The sequence below is a fragment of the Eptesicus fuscus genome, chromosome 6, assembly GCF_027574615.1.
Source record: "Eptesicus fuscus isolate TK198812 chromosome 6, DD_ASM_mEF_20220401, whole genome shotgun sequence".
Classification (NCBI taxonomy): domain Eukaryota; kingdom Metazoa; phylum Chordata; class Mammalia; order Chiroptera; family Vespertilionidae; genus Eptesicus; species Eptesicus fuscus.
Window position 1 is genome coordinate 24,287,125 of NC_072478.1, and position 15,328 is coordinate 24,302,452.

Sequence of the window (15,328 nt, forward strand, 5' to 3'; positions counted from 1 at the left end):
TACCCTATGTCTTTTGATTGGGTCATTTAATTCATTTGCACTTAAAGTATTATCTATAGGTACGTTGTTATGGCCATTCTATTATTCATGTTTTTTTATATTTTTTTCCTTCGTGTTCCTGAAGAAGTCCCTTTAACATTTCTTGTAATACTAGTTTGGTTCTTTTTCTTTTTCACCTTTTTTCTTGTGTATTTTTCTTTAGTTCTTTTCTTGTCTGGGATTTTGAAACATTTTTAAAGGTAATGGATTAAGCCCTGAGATACCCCTCTGCTCCTACCTACTTGGGTACCAGCGCCCAGCCGCTCGCACAGCGGGCATCCCTGGCTGCAGGGGGCGCTGTGGGCGCTGCGGCGGGCTGGTGTAGGCCACGAACCGGAAGTCTTGTTCTCCCCTTACTTCCGGTCTCTGGCCCAGGCTTGGGCTGCGTGGAGGAGTTTTGCAATGCCCACCGGAGACTTTGAGTGAGTTGAGGGTCGGGGAGCGGGGCCGGGAGGCGTTTTGGGGGAGTCCTAGAGGGTATTATGGGGCCTGGGTGAGCTGAGGCCGCGGGAGCCAGGCCTCGCTGACTCCACAAACTTGTCCCCGCAGTTCGAAGCCCAGCTGGGCCGACCAGGTAGAGGAGGAGGTAGAGGACGGTGAGTACGCCTGGTCGCCCCGGGTCACCGCGGCCAGCCCCCGGCCCGGCCACTGCCGCCTGCTCCAGCCCCGCCCCCCGCCCCCCGCCCCGACCTTGTCACCGCGTCAGACCCCGCATTTCCCTTCCCAGCCAGCCTCTGCCCCGCGCCATCCTTACATGGGCCAGGCTATCGCCAGTTCCAGATGTTCACTGGCCAGCCCCTCTTCCTCCCATGCCACCGCCCAAGTCCTCACAGCCGCTCCTCTGCTCCGCGGAGGAAGTTGTAACAGTCTGCCTCCCGCTTTGTGCCAGCGCCCGGATGCCCTGGTGGCCTGCCCCTGCCTTCATGCCAAGGATACCCTATCCTTGCAATTGCTCCAGGTTATAACAGCCAGCTCTCGTTGTCCTAGGGCATTCCTGGCCAGTCCTCTGGCCTTGGTCCTGCCTTTTTCAGCTCCTGGTATGGGCATCATCCCAAAGGTCCCTTTTTAGCTTGGGAACTCCTGCCCCTCCACTTCATCCCTCTCCCCACGCTCCCTCTCACAGACAAATGTGTCACCAGCGAGCTCCTCAAGGGGATCCCTTTGGCCACTGGCGACACGAGCCCAGAGCCGGAGCTACTGCCAGGAGGTGAGTGACAACCTCCACTCCATCCCTGGACCACCTCTCTCCCTAACCACATGCCCTCCTTATCCCCATGGCATAGGGCTCATCAGTTCCTCTCACCCCTTCCCCTGTCCCAGCTCCACTTCCGGCACCCAAGGAGGTCATCAATGGAAACATCAAGACAGTAACCGAGTACAAGATAGATGAAGATGGCAAGAAGTTCAAGGTGAGGCTGGGTGAGGAGGTGGGGCACTTGGACCAGGAGGGGGTGGTATGTGTTGGGTGGGTTGGTGAGGAAGGTCCCCTGGGCCCAGGAGCCTTGAGGCATGGGAAGCCCACACCTCTCCTCTCCCATCCAGATTGTCCGCACCTTCAGAATTGAGACCCGGAAGGCCTCCAAGGCAGTTGCAAGGAGGAAGGTAAGACCCTGCTCCTTCCTTGCTTTGGGGGTCCCTAAGGGCTGACTCAGAGGAATGAAGAATTCTTTTTCCAAGTGCCTTTGTTTTCAGAAGTGAGGTGTAACTGGTTTACCTTTTTTATTGGAGAACTGAGGCCTAGGGGTGTTTGCACTCTTGCACTCTGTTGGGATCCCCAAAAGTCCAGGAGTGGGTGAGGTTGTTTCTTACTCTTCTTGGCTTCTCTACCAGGAGGAACAGAGTCAAGAGCTCCCCTGAGGTGGTCGCAGCAGGAGAAGTGATAGCAATAAATAGATTTGGCACAGTTGTCTTCACACTTTGTGCCAGACCCCATGCCATATGCTTTGTAGAAGGAGTTTTCTCCTTTGTTCCCCAGAGCAACACAGGGATGAGGGGAGCATTTGTGGTCCCCACCTTGTAGGGGAGGAAGCTGGGGCTCAGGTTGTTTAGCCCAAGGCCCCTCGGGTCTGGGTGACCCCTGCATTCCTCTTGAGTATCACTCCCTATTGGGAGCTGGTCTACCAGCTGCATGGCCCCCTAGGAAGTGTTGACTGGAGCTGTTTCCCCCTGAGTTTCGTTTGCTCATTTAAAACATGAGGCTGACGCCCTGGCTGGTTTGGCTCAGTGGCTAGAGCATCGGCCTGCGGACTGAGAGGTCCCAGGTTCGATTCTAGTCAAGGGCATGTACCTTGGTTGCAGGCACATCCCCAGTGGGAGATGTGCAGGAGGCAGCTGATTGATGTTTCTCTCTCTTCGATGTTTCTAACTCTCTATCCTTCTAGCCTTCTCCCTTCCTCTCTGTAAAAAATCAGTAAAATATATATTAAAAAAAAATAAATAAATAAATAAAACATGAGGCTGAGAGCTGCCCTGGCCTCCTGGAGCTGACAGGGTCTGGCACGCATTTGGAGAGGATGGAGAATGGATTTAAGGCCAAAACACCCTGAGAGGGGGTCTGGGGTCCAGAGGGGAGGGCCTGCCTGCTCTGCCCTTGTCCTGACCTGTCCCCCACTCTGCCCTGCGCCCAGAACTGGAAGAAGTTTGGGAACTCAGAGTTTGACCCACCAGGGCCCAATGTGGCCACCACCACAGTCAGTGATGATGTGTCCATGACTTTTATCACCAGCAAGGAGGTAAGGGGGGCAACAGGGCGGGGTGGTGGTAGCCAGGTTGGTGGTGGTGATGTGGCTTCCCCCTCTGAGCTGCCTTCGTCTGCCCTGCCAGGATCTGAACTGCCAGGAGGAGGAGGACCCAATGAACAAGCTCAAGGGCCAGAAGATCGTGTCCTGCCGTATCTGCAAGGGCGACCACTGGACCACCCGCTGTCCCTACAAGGACACGCTGGGGCCCATGCAGAAGGAGCTGGCTGAGCAACTGGGCCTGTCCACCGGCGAGAAGGAGAAACTGCCTGGAGGTGATGGGGCCTGCGGGTGGGGCTGGCAGGTCAGGGAGGAAGTGGGGTGGGGAGGTGCTGTGAGTCCTAGGTTGTCACCTGCTTTGTGTGAATGGCTGTCCCCATCACCTCTGATCATCGTCCACACTACAGCGTCAGCACTGCAAAGGCTGTGGTCACAGTCCCTGTTTGTGTGTGAGAGAGAGACTAGCCAGGTGGCTGCTGTGACTGCTGGTGGTGTCACCTGTCTCTTCTTGTTGGGGGCTGTGAGAATCACCCGTGTGCGTGCCTGTGTGTGTAACTACACTGTGCACGATTGGGAGGTGGTGGACCCCTGTATGTGAGACTCACCCCGTAATTCTGCTGATTTTGTGATGGTCCTGACATGAGTGTGCTGTGTCTGTCCACCATGGACACGGCTGCCACCTGTGCATGTTTTTGTGTGTGCACACACACACCTATGAGTAGTCACACACGTGGCTGTCCATAGTCCACATCCTTCGGTGTGATTTGCTGATGGTGATTTTTTTTTTAAAATATATTTTATTGGTTTTTTACAGAGAGGAAGGGAGAGGGATAGAGAGTCAGAAACATCAATGAGAGAGAAACATGGATTAGCTGCCTCCTGCACACCCCCCACCGGGGATGTGCCCACAACCAAGGCACATGCCCTTGACCGGAATCGAACCTGAGACCTTTCAGTCCCCAGGCCGACGCTCTATCCACTGAGCCAAACCGGTTTCGGCTGATGGTGATTTTGAGTTGGCACAAGTCTCCATCTGACCTTTGTGTGCAGCCTACTTAACTGCCGTGTGTGTGGGACCCAGGGACTGTCCCTGCCCCACGTGCTTGTGTTCCTCTGTTGGCTAGGGCGGGCATTCCTCTGGCTCTCAACCCTGTGGGCTCCTCAGACCATATCAACACCTATGGCTTCTTGCTCTGTGTGCTGCTGGTTTCCTGGATGTGGCCACCAGGTCTCTGAGGGACCACCCGATGCCTGGGCTTTGACAGACAGCACCTGGGCTGGGTCAGGGCTGGAAATGCCGGCATCCTGGGTGGGTCTGTCCCTCTGCTGTGCTAGGGTGAGGCCTCACCCGACTGTGCTTGTGGTTTCCAGAGCTGGAGCCTGTGCAGGCGGCCCAGAACAAGACAGGGAAGTACGTGCCACCGAGCCTGCGGGACGGGGCCAGCCGCCGTGGGGAGTCCATGCAGCCCAACCGCAGAGGTGAGGCAGTGAGGGCACCCTGATGCTGGCCCGTGGGCAGCCACCTCCCAGCACCCAGTGATTATCCTGTGGGTGGGGCCCAAGCTGGCCGGGCCACTGACAGCTGCTTCTTCCTGCCGATGCCCAGCTGATGACAATGCCACCATCCGCGTCACCAACCTGTCAGAGGACACCCGTGAGACAGACCTGCAAGAGCTCTTTAGACCCTTCGGCTCCATCTCCCGCATCTACTTGGCGAAGGACAAGACCACTGGCCAGTCCAAGGTGGGTTGGTGGCCATGAGCGGGGAGGGTTCATCCGTCTGGCTGTGGCCTGAACTCCCTTTTTTCTCCCCTTCCCCAGGGCTTTGCCTTCATCAGCTTCCACCGCCGTGAGGACGCTGCCCGCGCCATTGCCGGAGTGTCCGGCTTTGGCTACGACCACCTCATCCTCAACGTCGAGTGGGCCAAGTAAGACCCCTCCCCTGCCCCATCACCATGTGACAGCTGACACAGCCCCACACCAGTTGAATAATTGCCAAGCCTGTTGTGAGGTGCAAGTCATTTATTGTCCTTTATCTTGAGGGGCCACTGCCATCCAGGGTCAGGCTGGTCACTGATGGTGTGGCTCCATGTCTTGCCCCTCCCCCACTGAGGCCCCAGTTTTGTGTGTGTGTGTGGGGTGTCTTGGGACTCCCTTTGGGGCCTGAAGCCCCCACACTTTCCCTTCTCATCACTCCTGTCTTCCTCTCTAGGCCATCCACCAACTAAACCAGCTGTCACTGCTGCTGCTGTTTGGCACCTGGCCCTAGGACCCTGTGGCAACAGAAGGCGACCTCTCCAAGCAGGGAACACCAAGGGCAATAAAAAGGCTCCAATTGCCCTATGCGTGTTCTGTTTATACATGAATATCACCCGCCTGTGGCAGGTGGGGGCAGCCCTCCCCTTTCCCCTCCCCCTGCATGGGTTTGCTCTGTAGCCCTGCGCATGGTTAGTGCTGTGGGCAGAAATCTTGCCCAGACTGCCCGTCTGGCCTGAGTGCTCACTGCTCCCATGACGGGCCTTTGTTTGAGGAAGTGGGTTGATTCTTGCTGTGTTCTCACCCGTTCGGCTGCTGGGTCCCAGTGCCTTGTGGGGAGGAGGCTCCAAATAGGTGAGGTCATGGGCTCAGCTCAGGGGACTGGGGCCCCAAGGTTTTGGCGGCTGTGACAGTGAGGGCCAGGGGTTGGCTGGAGCGCTCAGCATTCTCTGAGGCCCGGCCCTTCCTGCAGCCGAGGCAGCATTGGTGGCAGCAGCCTACGCTGGGTGCTACAGCCATGTAGAGCAGCGGGTGGATGCAGATGGCCAGGGGCACGAGGCCCCGCGTCACCTGGTGGCCCACATAGGACCCCAGGTCCAGTGCCTTCACAGCCTGAGTCTCGTCCACAAAGGATGGGCAGCGGGCTCTCCAGCGCTGCCGGGCCGACACGTTGATCACCAGTGTGACAAAGTAGGGCAGATAGGAACCCGCATAGAGCACCACACCACTGGCCACCAATACTGCCACGTGCATTTTCTCGGCTGCTGTCATGCCGTGGCTGCGTAGCACGGCCCGGCTGAGGGCGCCATAGGCTGCCAGGGTGAGCAGCAGCGGCAGGCCGCAGCCCAGTGCCATCAGCACCAGGCTATAGGCCCTGTAGGCCTTGAGGTGGCTGTCACTCGCAGTCCCCAGGCACTTGATGCAGGCCTCAGGCCTGGCCACGGTGCAGTTGCCTTCTTGCTGTGGTGTCGTCAGGTGGGAGAAGCTGAGTGTGGGTGCAGCCAGCAGGACCGCCAGCACCCAGCCTGCAGCACTAATGGCCCAGGCATGCTTGGGCCGCAGGTGACTGCGGGTGAAGAAGGGGTGGACGACACCCAGGTAGCGGTTGAGGCTGATGCAGGTGATAAAGATGATGCTACCCAGCGTGTTGCAAATGAAGAGGAAACGCTCCAGGCGGCACATGGCCTCCCCGTAGCGCCAGTGTTTGGGTGGGTAGAAGTAGGCAGCCAGCGGGGGCAGTGTCAGGGCATAGAGCAGGTCGCTGACAGCCAGCTGGGCCGAGAAGATCACAGCTGGGTGCCATGGGCGCTGCTCCCGCGTGCCGAAGCGGTAAAGGGCCAGGCTGTTACCAGCCACGGCCACCAGGAACTCGGTCACCAGCATGGGCCACAGGAAGCCTTCCTGGAAGCCACTGAGGATCCGGTCAGCAGCTGCAGCGATGTTGGCTGGGCAGGGTGGGGCACCTGTGGACGAGGGTGTTGCTGAGTCCCCACCTCACTGTGGCCCCTTTCAGAGCTGCATTGTACTGTTGTGCACCAGGCCTGCATGACCACTTGGTAAGAGGACTTTTATGAGTCCAGCTCCTTTCTATGGAGGGAATCAGGCCTAGAAAGGTCAAGCCCAGAGTTCACTTTGTTCCCTGCACCCTAAAGAACCAGGGGGAATTGTTGCCCTCAAAGGACCCACGTAAACCGGTAATGACTGGGAGCCTTCAGGACTGGGATGGAGAACAGGAGTTGTGAGTCTCAGACCCCACTGCAATCCATCAGCAAATACCCATCTTCAAGATCTGTACCCCTTTGCCCTAACTGGTTTGGCTGTGGATAGAGCGTGGGCCTGCGAACTGAAAGGTCCCAGGTTTGATTCCGGTCAAGGGCATGTACCTTGATTGCAGGAACATCCCCAGTAGGAGGTGTGCAGGAGGCAGCTGATGGATATTTCTAGATCTGTCACCCCCTTAACACCACTTGTGTCCAGCCCACGTCCTCTATCTGGACCAACAGTTGCCTAGGCCGTCTCCCAGCTCCCATCCTCACCTGATCTACTCTCCCAGAGCCCCCAGAGGGCGCCTGTGAGCACCTGCCAGGCCACGTGCCTCTGCTCCGACCACTCTAGGGGTTCCTCCTTACTGGGAGGAAAAGCCAGTGCTTGCCTCATCCCACAAGGCCCTGAGGGAGGTCTGGCTCCAACCCACTGGCTTTTATCTTCCCCCGGCAACTTCCAGTCTGCTTCCCGGGTGTTTCTTAGGCACATCTGCTTCAGGGCCTTTGCACTGGCGGTTCTTTTTGAGTCACAGACATCCCGAAGGCTTGTCTTCCTCTGATTCTGACCATCCTAACCTTGCCACTGCACCCTAGTCCGCCACTTCCCTAATTTTCTCTCTCAAAACAGTCTATATCTCTGATCACTGTTTAAGTAAAATCCCCAGGAACAAGTTCCTTCTGAAGGCAGGACGTGCACAGACATCTCTCATCAGACTGTTCCCACCCCCTCCCCTCTGCCTTCCCGTTCCTAGTTCTCTGCTTCAGGGCTCCGGAAGCTACACTTCAGACGTGCTTCTTACACCAACCCCACTCCCACCTCCACCCCAAGCCTGGGATACACAGGGGCCGGGGCCGGGGCCAGGGCCCTGTGCTCCCTCCTCACCTGACATTGTGTCCGCCATGGCCCTCGCCCGGCCTTTGGGTCTCCTGCCCACAATGTGTCCTGGTCCCTCCCCCAGTGAGCAGCAGCCCGTAGGCCGCTCCCTCCACAGCTCCACCCACCACCCACAGTCAGGTCTAGTCAGGCCCGGCGACAGCCCATTTCCTTCCTCATGGCAATCTTTAGACCTGGCCTCTGCAGGCGGGAACCCTCAGTCTGAGGGGGTTGGGAAGGGGCCCAGGACCCAGACACACCAACGACCAGGATCAAATCTGAGCTCCACACTCACATTCTACACTGCCAGGCCCAACTCCCAGGGGCTACTGGCCTCTGAACCCCTCATTCCAATTGCAGCCTCTGACTCATGGGAAATCAGTGTTTATTAGAAGGAAGGTTGGGGAACCAGCTCCTTTATGAAAGGAAACTGAGGGCTGCACCTGAACACCCAGGCAGGAGCCCAGGGCAGCATCTCTGGGGCCCCAATCTGGGGCATTTCACCCACTGCTCAGGTCCAACCTCAGGCCACTCTCTTAGGTGGCTGTGCGCGGCCTCTGCCATAGTTCTGAACAGCCCCTCGAGGCCCCAGCTTGGCTTGGGTCCCCCAGGGCCTGCCCTTGGCTTTTGGAGGCCTGTGGTCACTGCCACGGTCTGGCCTCCGCTGCTTTAACCGCTGCTTCTTGCTTGGAGGCCTGGTGGTCCGTCTCCGCTGGGCCTTCGGGAACATGTCTGTGAAGAAACACGGTGTCAGGGTCACCGGGGCAGGGACAGGTCCCAGTGCCCGGCTGCACCGATCCCTGCCAAGCACCTTCGTCAGGCTCCTCGCCCACTGCTTGGCGGAAATACTCAGCTTCATCCTCCTCCTCCTGCTGGCCGGCCCTCTCTGCCTCTGGGGGGGCCCCAGGGTCCTCAGCATCGCTATCCCCATCGGCCTCTGCCCGTGCCCGCTTCATGCCCGCCAGGCTCTTCTTCCTGGAGGAGAGGAATGTTGGTCAGTGTGGCAGCCCGCACCAGGGACCCGCCTCACCCGCCGACCACACACCTGTGGGCCTCTCGCCGTTCCTGCTTACGCTGGACATTCTGGGCCTGCTGCTCCTGCCTCTGGGCCTTGAGCCGCAGCTTCTCCTCCTTGGCTGCCAGTATGGCCTGCAGCTCCTCCTCGGTCTTGTGCACTTAGAAAGAAGAAATGGTTCACCAAGATCCAGGCGTGCCCATTGCACCTAACAACCCTCCCTGGGGGGCCGCAGACCCCAGGCCCTGTGCCCGCCAGCCCTGACCTCACCGAAACTATGGAAGAGCACGTTCCCCTCCCCGACACCCTCCTGGATCTTGATAAGCTGCAGCGTCATCCGAGGTCCGATCTGGAGGGACATGGAGGAAGAGTCAGTCATTCTACAAGGCCGGGGCTGCTGGAGGAAGTCACCTCAGCCACCGGGCCTCACCTCAGTAAGCCGCACGGCGCTCTGCTGGGCCCGCATGTTGCCGCGCCCTGCGATGGCCTGGGGTAGCTCCGTAATGTTGTGTTCGCCATCGGGCTCTGCCTCACTCTCTGACAGTCCCGCACCCCTGTGCCAGGGACACACGGCTCAGCAGGGAACCCCAGGCTCCTGGGGTCCCCTGGACCATGGTAGCCTCCCCCTCTGCCCCTTCCTCACGTGGCCAACAGCTCGCTGATGTCCTGCAGGCGGCTCATGTTGGGGAACTTCTCTTGGAGAAGCTTCTTCATCCCACGACTTGCGCCCACAGGGACGACTTTGATGCTACTGCAGAGGCCGGAGTGAGGAGGTGGGGGGTTAGGAGTCACAGAGCCAGAGGCCAGTCTTACCCTCTCCCATTTTCATGGTGCGTCAGGGCGTTTACTTTGAGACTGAGCAATCACTGAGCCTCAGCAGCAGCACTGTCATCAGCCGCACACAGAGCGCCACACCCCTCCTACGCCCCGCCCCTGTACTCACTAGTGGCGGAAATCCAGATCCTGGGAGTCAGGGTTGTAGTTGATGAGAAGGCAGCGCTTGATGGTATTCAGGTTCACCTGGAAAGGGCACGGCACCATGGCAGTTGCCTTTAGGCCCCACTGCATACTGGAGGCCAAGCCAGCCCAGCAGGGACTGATGGGGCTGCAAGTGGTGTCCATGGACTGCTGGCTAGAAACCTGGTTCCAGCACCCACCAAGGCCGCCCACTCCAAACGCCCTGATGACCATATCTAACAAGCAGAATTTGAGGCCCACTGGTGCCCGGGCTTAGGAACTGTTGCCTTATAACTAACCTGAGACTAGTAACTTCACTGGTCAGCATGTTTCCCTCTCTAAGGGGGGCGGGGCATGACAACACAACGTACACTGCTTAAACTAGCACTCAAGAAAGCACCACTGGCCTGCGGACTGAAGGGTCCCAGGTTCGATTCTGGTCAAGGGCACATGCCCAGGTTGCGGGCTTGATCCCCAGTAGGGGTGTGCAGGAGGCAGCCGACCCATGATTCTCTTATCATTGATGATTCTTTCTCTCTCCCCCTTTCTGTATGAAATCAATAAAAATATATTAAAAAAAAAGAATATTGGCATTTTCCACCTGCCATATGGGAAGGCAGTTCAAAGGGAGTCCCATGACATACAATGCAAGTGAGACTTGATTTTGGGAGTCAGAACTCTCAGCCTCAGTGTGGGAGGTGAGGACTGAGCAGTCAACCCCAGGGCCTGTGTGGTACCTGCTACCTGCACCATCCACCCACATCCGCCACCACCCAGGCCCTGCCCACCTTGTGCACGTTGATGGAGGGGAACAGGTTCTGGAACATCGTAGCCATGAGCTTCACGTGCATGCCAAGGGGGCCGAAGCTGTTGAGCACCAGGAGGGGAGGATGGGTGAACTGCTGCTCATGCATGCGATGGCGGCGCAGCGAGGAGACCACGTCACGTGTCAATGTGTACTGCAGGGCGGGGTGAGGAGTGGGTGATCACCAAGCACACATGGCTGGTGTCATTCCCCAACCCAGCTCCTGCCCCACATGGTTCTCATTACCACCTCTGAGCCTTACCTTGTTGACCCGGAAAGTCAAGGTGGGGCCTCCTGGGAGGCGCATCAGCTTCTACAGAAGAAAGGATCAATGAGGGTGGAGGCATCCAGGTAGGGAGCAGGAGGGGGAACCTTTGCCCCATCTCTTCAGAGCGTTTACTTTGAAGCCAGAATCATGGCAGCTCAGAGGCACATGGGTTCATCAAGAGAGCTGGGGGAGAAGGAGGGTATGGGGGGGAGATGGGTGCAGGAATCCACTCACAAAGTAGATATTAGTCTCCGTTTTGCTCAATATCAGGAAATGTGTGACCCCAAGGGGCCCAGCCACTGCCACGCAATCCTTCAGAGAATTTTTCTTTCGTATCTGGATATTAGAAAAGTAAAGAAATCATCAAAGACATTCCTCTTTTGAGCAAAGACTATAAACTTAAACTGCTATGCCCTTTCTTGCATCTAGTTTTTCTGAAAAGGGGGTGAGAGGGGAGTGGGATGCTCCTTGTCTAGAGCACTGCCTCTAGATTTCGAGTGCTGCCCTGTCCCTTCCTCACCGTGCGTTGCTCCCTTTTGCAAATGAGCCAACCAAAGCCCAGCGAGGTTACTTAACTTGCTGCAGGCCTTTGAGAGAAGTCAAGTTTCCAACTCAACTTTGCTGATTCCAAAGTCCCCTCTTAACCACAAACTTCAAGTACCCAGCCAAGCCCTAAGCTGAGTGCGTTCATGCACTCCCTCGCTGCTGCGAAGCTCAGAGGCAGGGCGATGGTGCCCACAAGGGACCCTTTCTCTAGCCAAGGAAAATGAGGCCCCGCGAGGTTGGCGGCAGCCTCAAAGGCCAGTGAAGGTGGGCCGGGGGGTGCAGACCTGTAGGCGGGTGGCGGTGAGCGGCTCCATGACCCGCCGTAGGTCCAGGCTGAGCTGCCGGACGCCGCGACCCGCGCGGCCCCGGGCGAACACGAACGAGTGTGGCTGCGCGGCGTAGGCCTCGAGGTTGCGTTGTTGAGCCTGGGCGCGTGCGCGCTTCTGGTGCCGGGACTACGGCGAGAGGTGAGAGGTGAGCCCTGCGGATCCCGCGGGGTCCCCGCCCGTGCTGCCCGCCTCCCGGGCCGCCGCACCTCACCCGCCCCGACTGCCCCATGCTGGCGTCTACTCCACGAGGACCTTCCACCGGCCGCTTCCGGCGCCGTGCCGTTCACTTCCGGCACTGGAGTGGTGGTCACGTGAGGCGTCGCTGTGCGATGACGTCACCGCATGGGTGTGCGTACGCACCAGATAGCGTGGTGGGGGTGGGGAAATCATTGATGCATTGCTATGGAGACATTTGGTGCCTGTTTCTATGGAAACCGGGGCGGGGCCGCGCGGCTCCGGGAGCTCTTGAGCGCTCCTAGAAATGAAGCTCAGGTTCGAATCCCGCCTTGGTCATTTCCGCCAGCGGTGTGATTTTGAGAACCAATTTCTGCACCCCGAGGCTTCTAATGTATCCTAAAGTGAATATGATAAATCATTTAAGTCCTGACCCGTGAATTAAGAGAGACGATGTACGCACAGTGCTTGGCACACTGGCGCCAGGCGCTTGGGGAGCAACCAGAAAAGGGGGTAGCGCCATGGCCGATTACTCATTTGGGCCCCCAGCTCCTGAGGGCCAGCTGTCCTCCCCGGAGGGTCTTGTCTGCGCTCCGGCTGAGGATGGAAACTCCACATCACCTCTGGAAACTCAAAGCAATTCGGCGCTTGGTGAAAAATTCATCTCCGGTTTCCGCTCAAAGCCCCAGTCTTGGCCTCAGGCCTCTGGCTTCTTCCCCAGAATTTTGGGGTGAGGGGAAGGGATGCCCCCCAACATCTCTCTCCCTGTCCCATTTGCTTCCTCTCCCATCTGCCTTCCCTCCCCCAATTCTTGCCTTCCTTCTTCCTCTGTCTCCCCCTCCCCAATTCTTCCCCCACTTTGTTTCCTCCTCCCCATCTCTGTCTCCTCCCTGTCGCTCCCTCTTCCCCAACTTTGTTTCTGCCATCAATTCTCTTTCAATAATATTTCTAAGTTTCCATCTTTCTCCTCTCTCTCTGTCCCTATCCCCATTTCTCTCACATCCTCTCTCTCCAGACTCCCCATTTCCCCCATGTCTCTCCCCTTCCCTGTCTTTCAGACTCTCCCTTATGTCAGCCTCTCTGTCACTTAGGAGGTTTTTTTTCTCTCTCTGCTGCCAATGGGGGAAACTGGAAGGGGCTGCGGGTGGGGGGGCCCAGTCCAGGCTGGAGCCCAGCTTGGCAGCCTCTCTTAAATCTGGGAGGACCATTTCCTCTTTCAGCCCAGGAGTCCACTTGGGTTGCGAGTTGAGGACAGTAGGAACGTGGGAAAGGCTGCTGGTGGAGGAGGCCTTCGCACGGGTTGCAGATCCCAGACCTGTGCTCTGGAGGCTCTGCGTGAGTCTTTTTGTTCCCTGAGAAATGGCTGTATGATTACTTCTGCCTGTGTCTGTCCCTGCATGACTTGCCCAGTGTGAGGATGTGACCGTGTGTGTGGGGGACAATGGAAACATGTGCACTATGGTGTGGGTGGGGGCAGGTATGTGTCTCACTATACAACCCGGAGCACACTGATCTGCGTCTCTGTGCCTGTCAGTGTGTGACCTCGTGTCCCTGGGTGAGTATGTGTCTGGCACACAGGTACAGACACAATCAGTCCACAGGACCTTTCCCTTTAAGTTGTGATGTATACGTGTGTGTGTGTGAACATACTTTGAACACTGCTGCCTGGATCTGTGTCACGTTTCCAGTTATGTCTCTGGCAAAAGGCGTCTGTGTATGCACGGGCCAGGCAAATACCCAGACACACACGCACACACAGATTCTGTCTATCTTTGCTGCTTTGTGCAGCGGTCTGCATGTGTTGTTATGAGCACAAGGGGCTGTGTGACTGTCGCGACATATATGTGCAAGTTTTGGAGCCAAGCTACTGGGCCAGATCCCACTGTGGACCCTTTTGGTCTGTGGGTCCGTGAGCAAGTCACTCACCCTCTCTGAGGCTCAGTTTTCCCTGTTGCAAAATGGGGCTACGCATAGAAGCCCGCTCAGGTTGCAAGGATTAAATGAGATCAAAGGTGTAAAGAGTTGAGAGTCATGCCTAATACACAGCAGGTGCCACTGCAGAGGTTGGCTGTTGTCCTTTTCTGTGCGTGTGCAAGTGTCTGTGTCTGATGCTGGATCGTCCCGGCTTCCTGGGGCCTGCAGCCTCCCACGCTCTGTGTCCTGCTAACGGGGGGAATGTCCAGGGCACTGACCTGTGTTATCAGGCTCTGGTGGCCTGGGCAGGAGGGTCTGGCAATTCGGCCTCCATTCTCATGCGGAAAATGCTAAATATTTACAGTTAGAGCTCCTGGGCTCAGCATCACAGCTCTAGTCCCAGGCTCTGATGGGGGGGCTGGTAGGGTTGGGGGGTTACCAAGTCTCCTCCCCCCTGCTCTCCCACTGGCCTCTTCCCTTCCCCTGCTCAGAGGCCCCTGCTGGACCCTTGGCTCCTCCTCTGACTTCTGTGCCTGCTACGGGCCTCCTCGCTGGATTCAGGATCTTGGTTGTGAGAGGTGAGAGGGCAGGCGGGTGGCGGGGCCGGTGGAGGCCGATTCTGTCCTGTGGGAGACCTGGGCCGCTCCTTGGCTGGAGGGCTTCCCAGGCCGCCTCCTCACCTCAGGCTGAGGTCCTGGTAGGCAGTGGGTGCTACACACTCTAGCTCCAGAGAAGGCGGTCCTTTTCTGTAGTGTGGGGCCTGGTGTCTTTGGGGGGGGAGGGAGGCTAGGAGAGGACCCTGCTCCCTGCTCTGCCCTTGGGAGCTCCTGCTTGATGTGTAAGTTTATTTTTATTTTTTAAAAAATATTTTTATTGATTTTTTACAGTGAGGAAGGGAGAGGGATAGAGAGTTAGAAACATTGATGAGAGAGAAACATTGATCAGCTGCCTCCTGCACACCCCCTCCTGGGGATGTGCCCGCAACCAAGGTACATGCCCTTGACCGGAATCGAACCTGGGACCCTTCAGTCCACAGGCCGAGGCTCTATCCACTGAGCCAAACCCGTTAGGGCTTGATGTGTAAGTTTAGTCGTGAATGGGCCTTTTCCCAGCCCAGAACCCCTCCTGGTCCTCACGAGTTAGAGTAAAATCCAAGTCCTCCCGGAGGTTCTCAGGGTCCTGCGCACATTCCCCCCTCACCTCTCGATGCTTCCTTCCTTCCACTCCCCCCCCCCCCTCCCTGTTCCAGCCACACAGGCCTCCCTGCTATTCCTTGGGCATATCAAGCCAGCTCCCACCTCAGGGCTTTTGCACAGCTGTTCCCTTTGCCTAAATGCTCGGTCCCTTCTCTCTCTTCCTTCAGGTCTTCATTCCAGTGTCATCTTCTCTTTAAATAGAGGCCTGACCCTTCTATGTAAAACACCCACCCCAGCCCAGGACTCCCACCCCTTCCCTGCTTGAGGTTCCTTCTAAGCACTTACCACCCTCTGACCTATCCATCGTCCATTTTCCCAACCAGGATGTCAAGTTCATGAGGGCAGGGATTTTGCCTGTGTTGGTCATGCCTGTGTCCCCATCGCTTGGAACGGCTCCTGGCACACGATAGGCGCTCAAGGAGTGTTTGCTGAATGTGTGGATGAGGCAATGTGT

At 57.3% G+C, this 15,328-nt stretch overlaps 2 protein-coding genes and 2 non-coding genes across 5 annotated transcripts; 1 reads left to right on the forward strand and 3 right to left on the reverse strand.

Annotated features, from left to right (window-relative positions):
* Positions 1 to 385: 385 nt before the first annotated feature.
* On the forward strand, positions 386 to 5,117 carry EIF3G (eukaryotic translation initiation factor 3 subunit G). Its single transcript, XM_008158103.3, has 11 exons — positions 386 to 461; positions 589 to 635; positions 1,163 to 1,246; positions 1,360 to 1,448; positions 1,582 to 1,641; positions 2,667 to 2,771; positions 2,863 to 3,052; positions 4,149 to 4,256; positions 4,384 to 4,520; positions 4,599 to 4,705; positions 4,990 to 5,117. Exons 1-11 carry the CDS (start codon positions 442 to 444, stop codon positions 5,003 to 5,005), a joined length of 963 nt encoding a protein of 320 aa, XP_008156325.1. The 5' UTR covers positions 386 to 441; the 3' UTR covers positions 5,006 to 5,117.
* Positions 5,111 to 11,869, reverse strand: P2RY11 (purinergic receptor P2Y11). 2 transcript variants are annotated; one of them, XM_008158073.3, is made up of 13 exons: positions 11,802 to 11,869; positions 11,546 to 11,716; positions 10,950 to 11,051; positions 10,710 to 10,760; positions 10,431 to 10,601; positions 9,629 to 9,705; positions 9,329 to 9,436; positions 9,116 to 9,239; positions 8,956 to 9,034; positions 8,716 to 8,845; positions 8,482 to 8,645; positions 8,319 to 8,402; positions 5,111 to 6,496 (listed from the first exon to the last, which is right to left on the reverse strand). In XM_008158073.3, the coding sequence occupies exons 1-13, from the start codon at positions 11,817 to 11,819 to the stop codon at positions 5,394 to 5,396; spliced, it is 2,382 nt and encodes a 793-aa protein (XP_008156295.2). In that variant the 5' UTR covers positions 11,820 to 11,869; the 3' UTR covers positions 5,111 to 5,393. The 2 variants fall into 2 exon arrangements, with proteins under 2 accessions (XP_008156295.2, XP_027990465.2); XM_028134664.2 differs by lacking the exons at positions 8,319 to 8,402; positions 8,482 to 8,645; positions 8,716 to 8,845; ... (7 more) ...; positions 11,546 to 11,716; positions 11,802 to 11,869 and adding an exon at positions 7,680 to 7,719.
* LOC114228500 (small nucleolar RNA U105B) lies at positions 9,511 to 9,590 on the reverse strand. The gene has a single exon (XR_003614651.1). It is a non-coding gene; the product is annotated as a small nucleolar RNA U105B (small nucleolar RNA).
* Positions 10,819 to 10,905, reverse strand: LOC114228499 (small nucleolar RNA SNORD105). The gene has a single exon (XR_003614650.2). It is a non-coding gene; the product is annotated as a small nucleolar RNA SNORD105 (small nucleolar RNA).
* Positions 11,870 to 15,328: the final 3,459 nt, after the last annotated feature.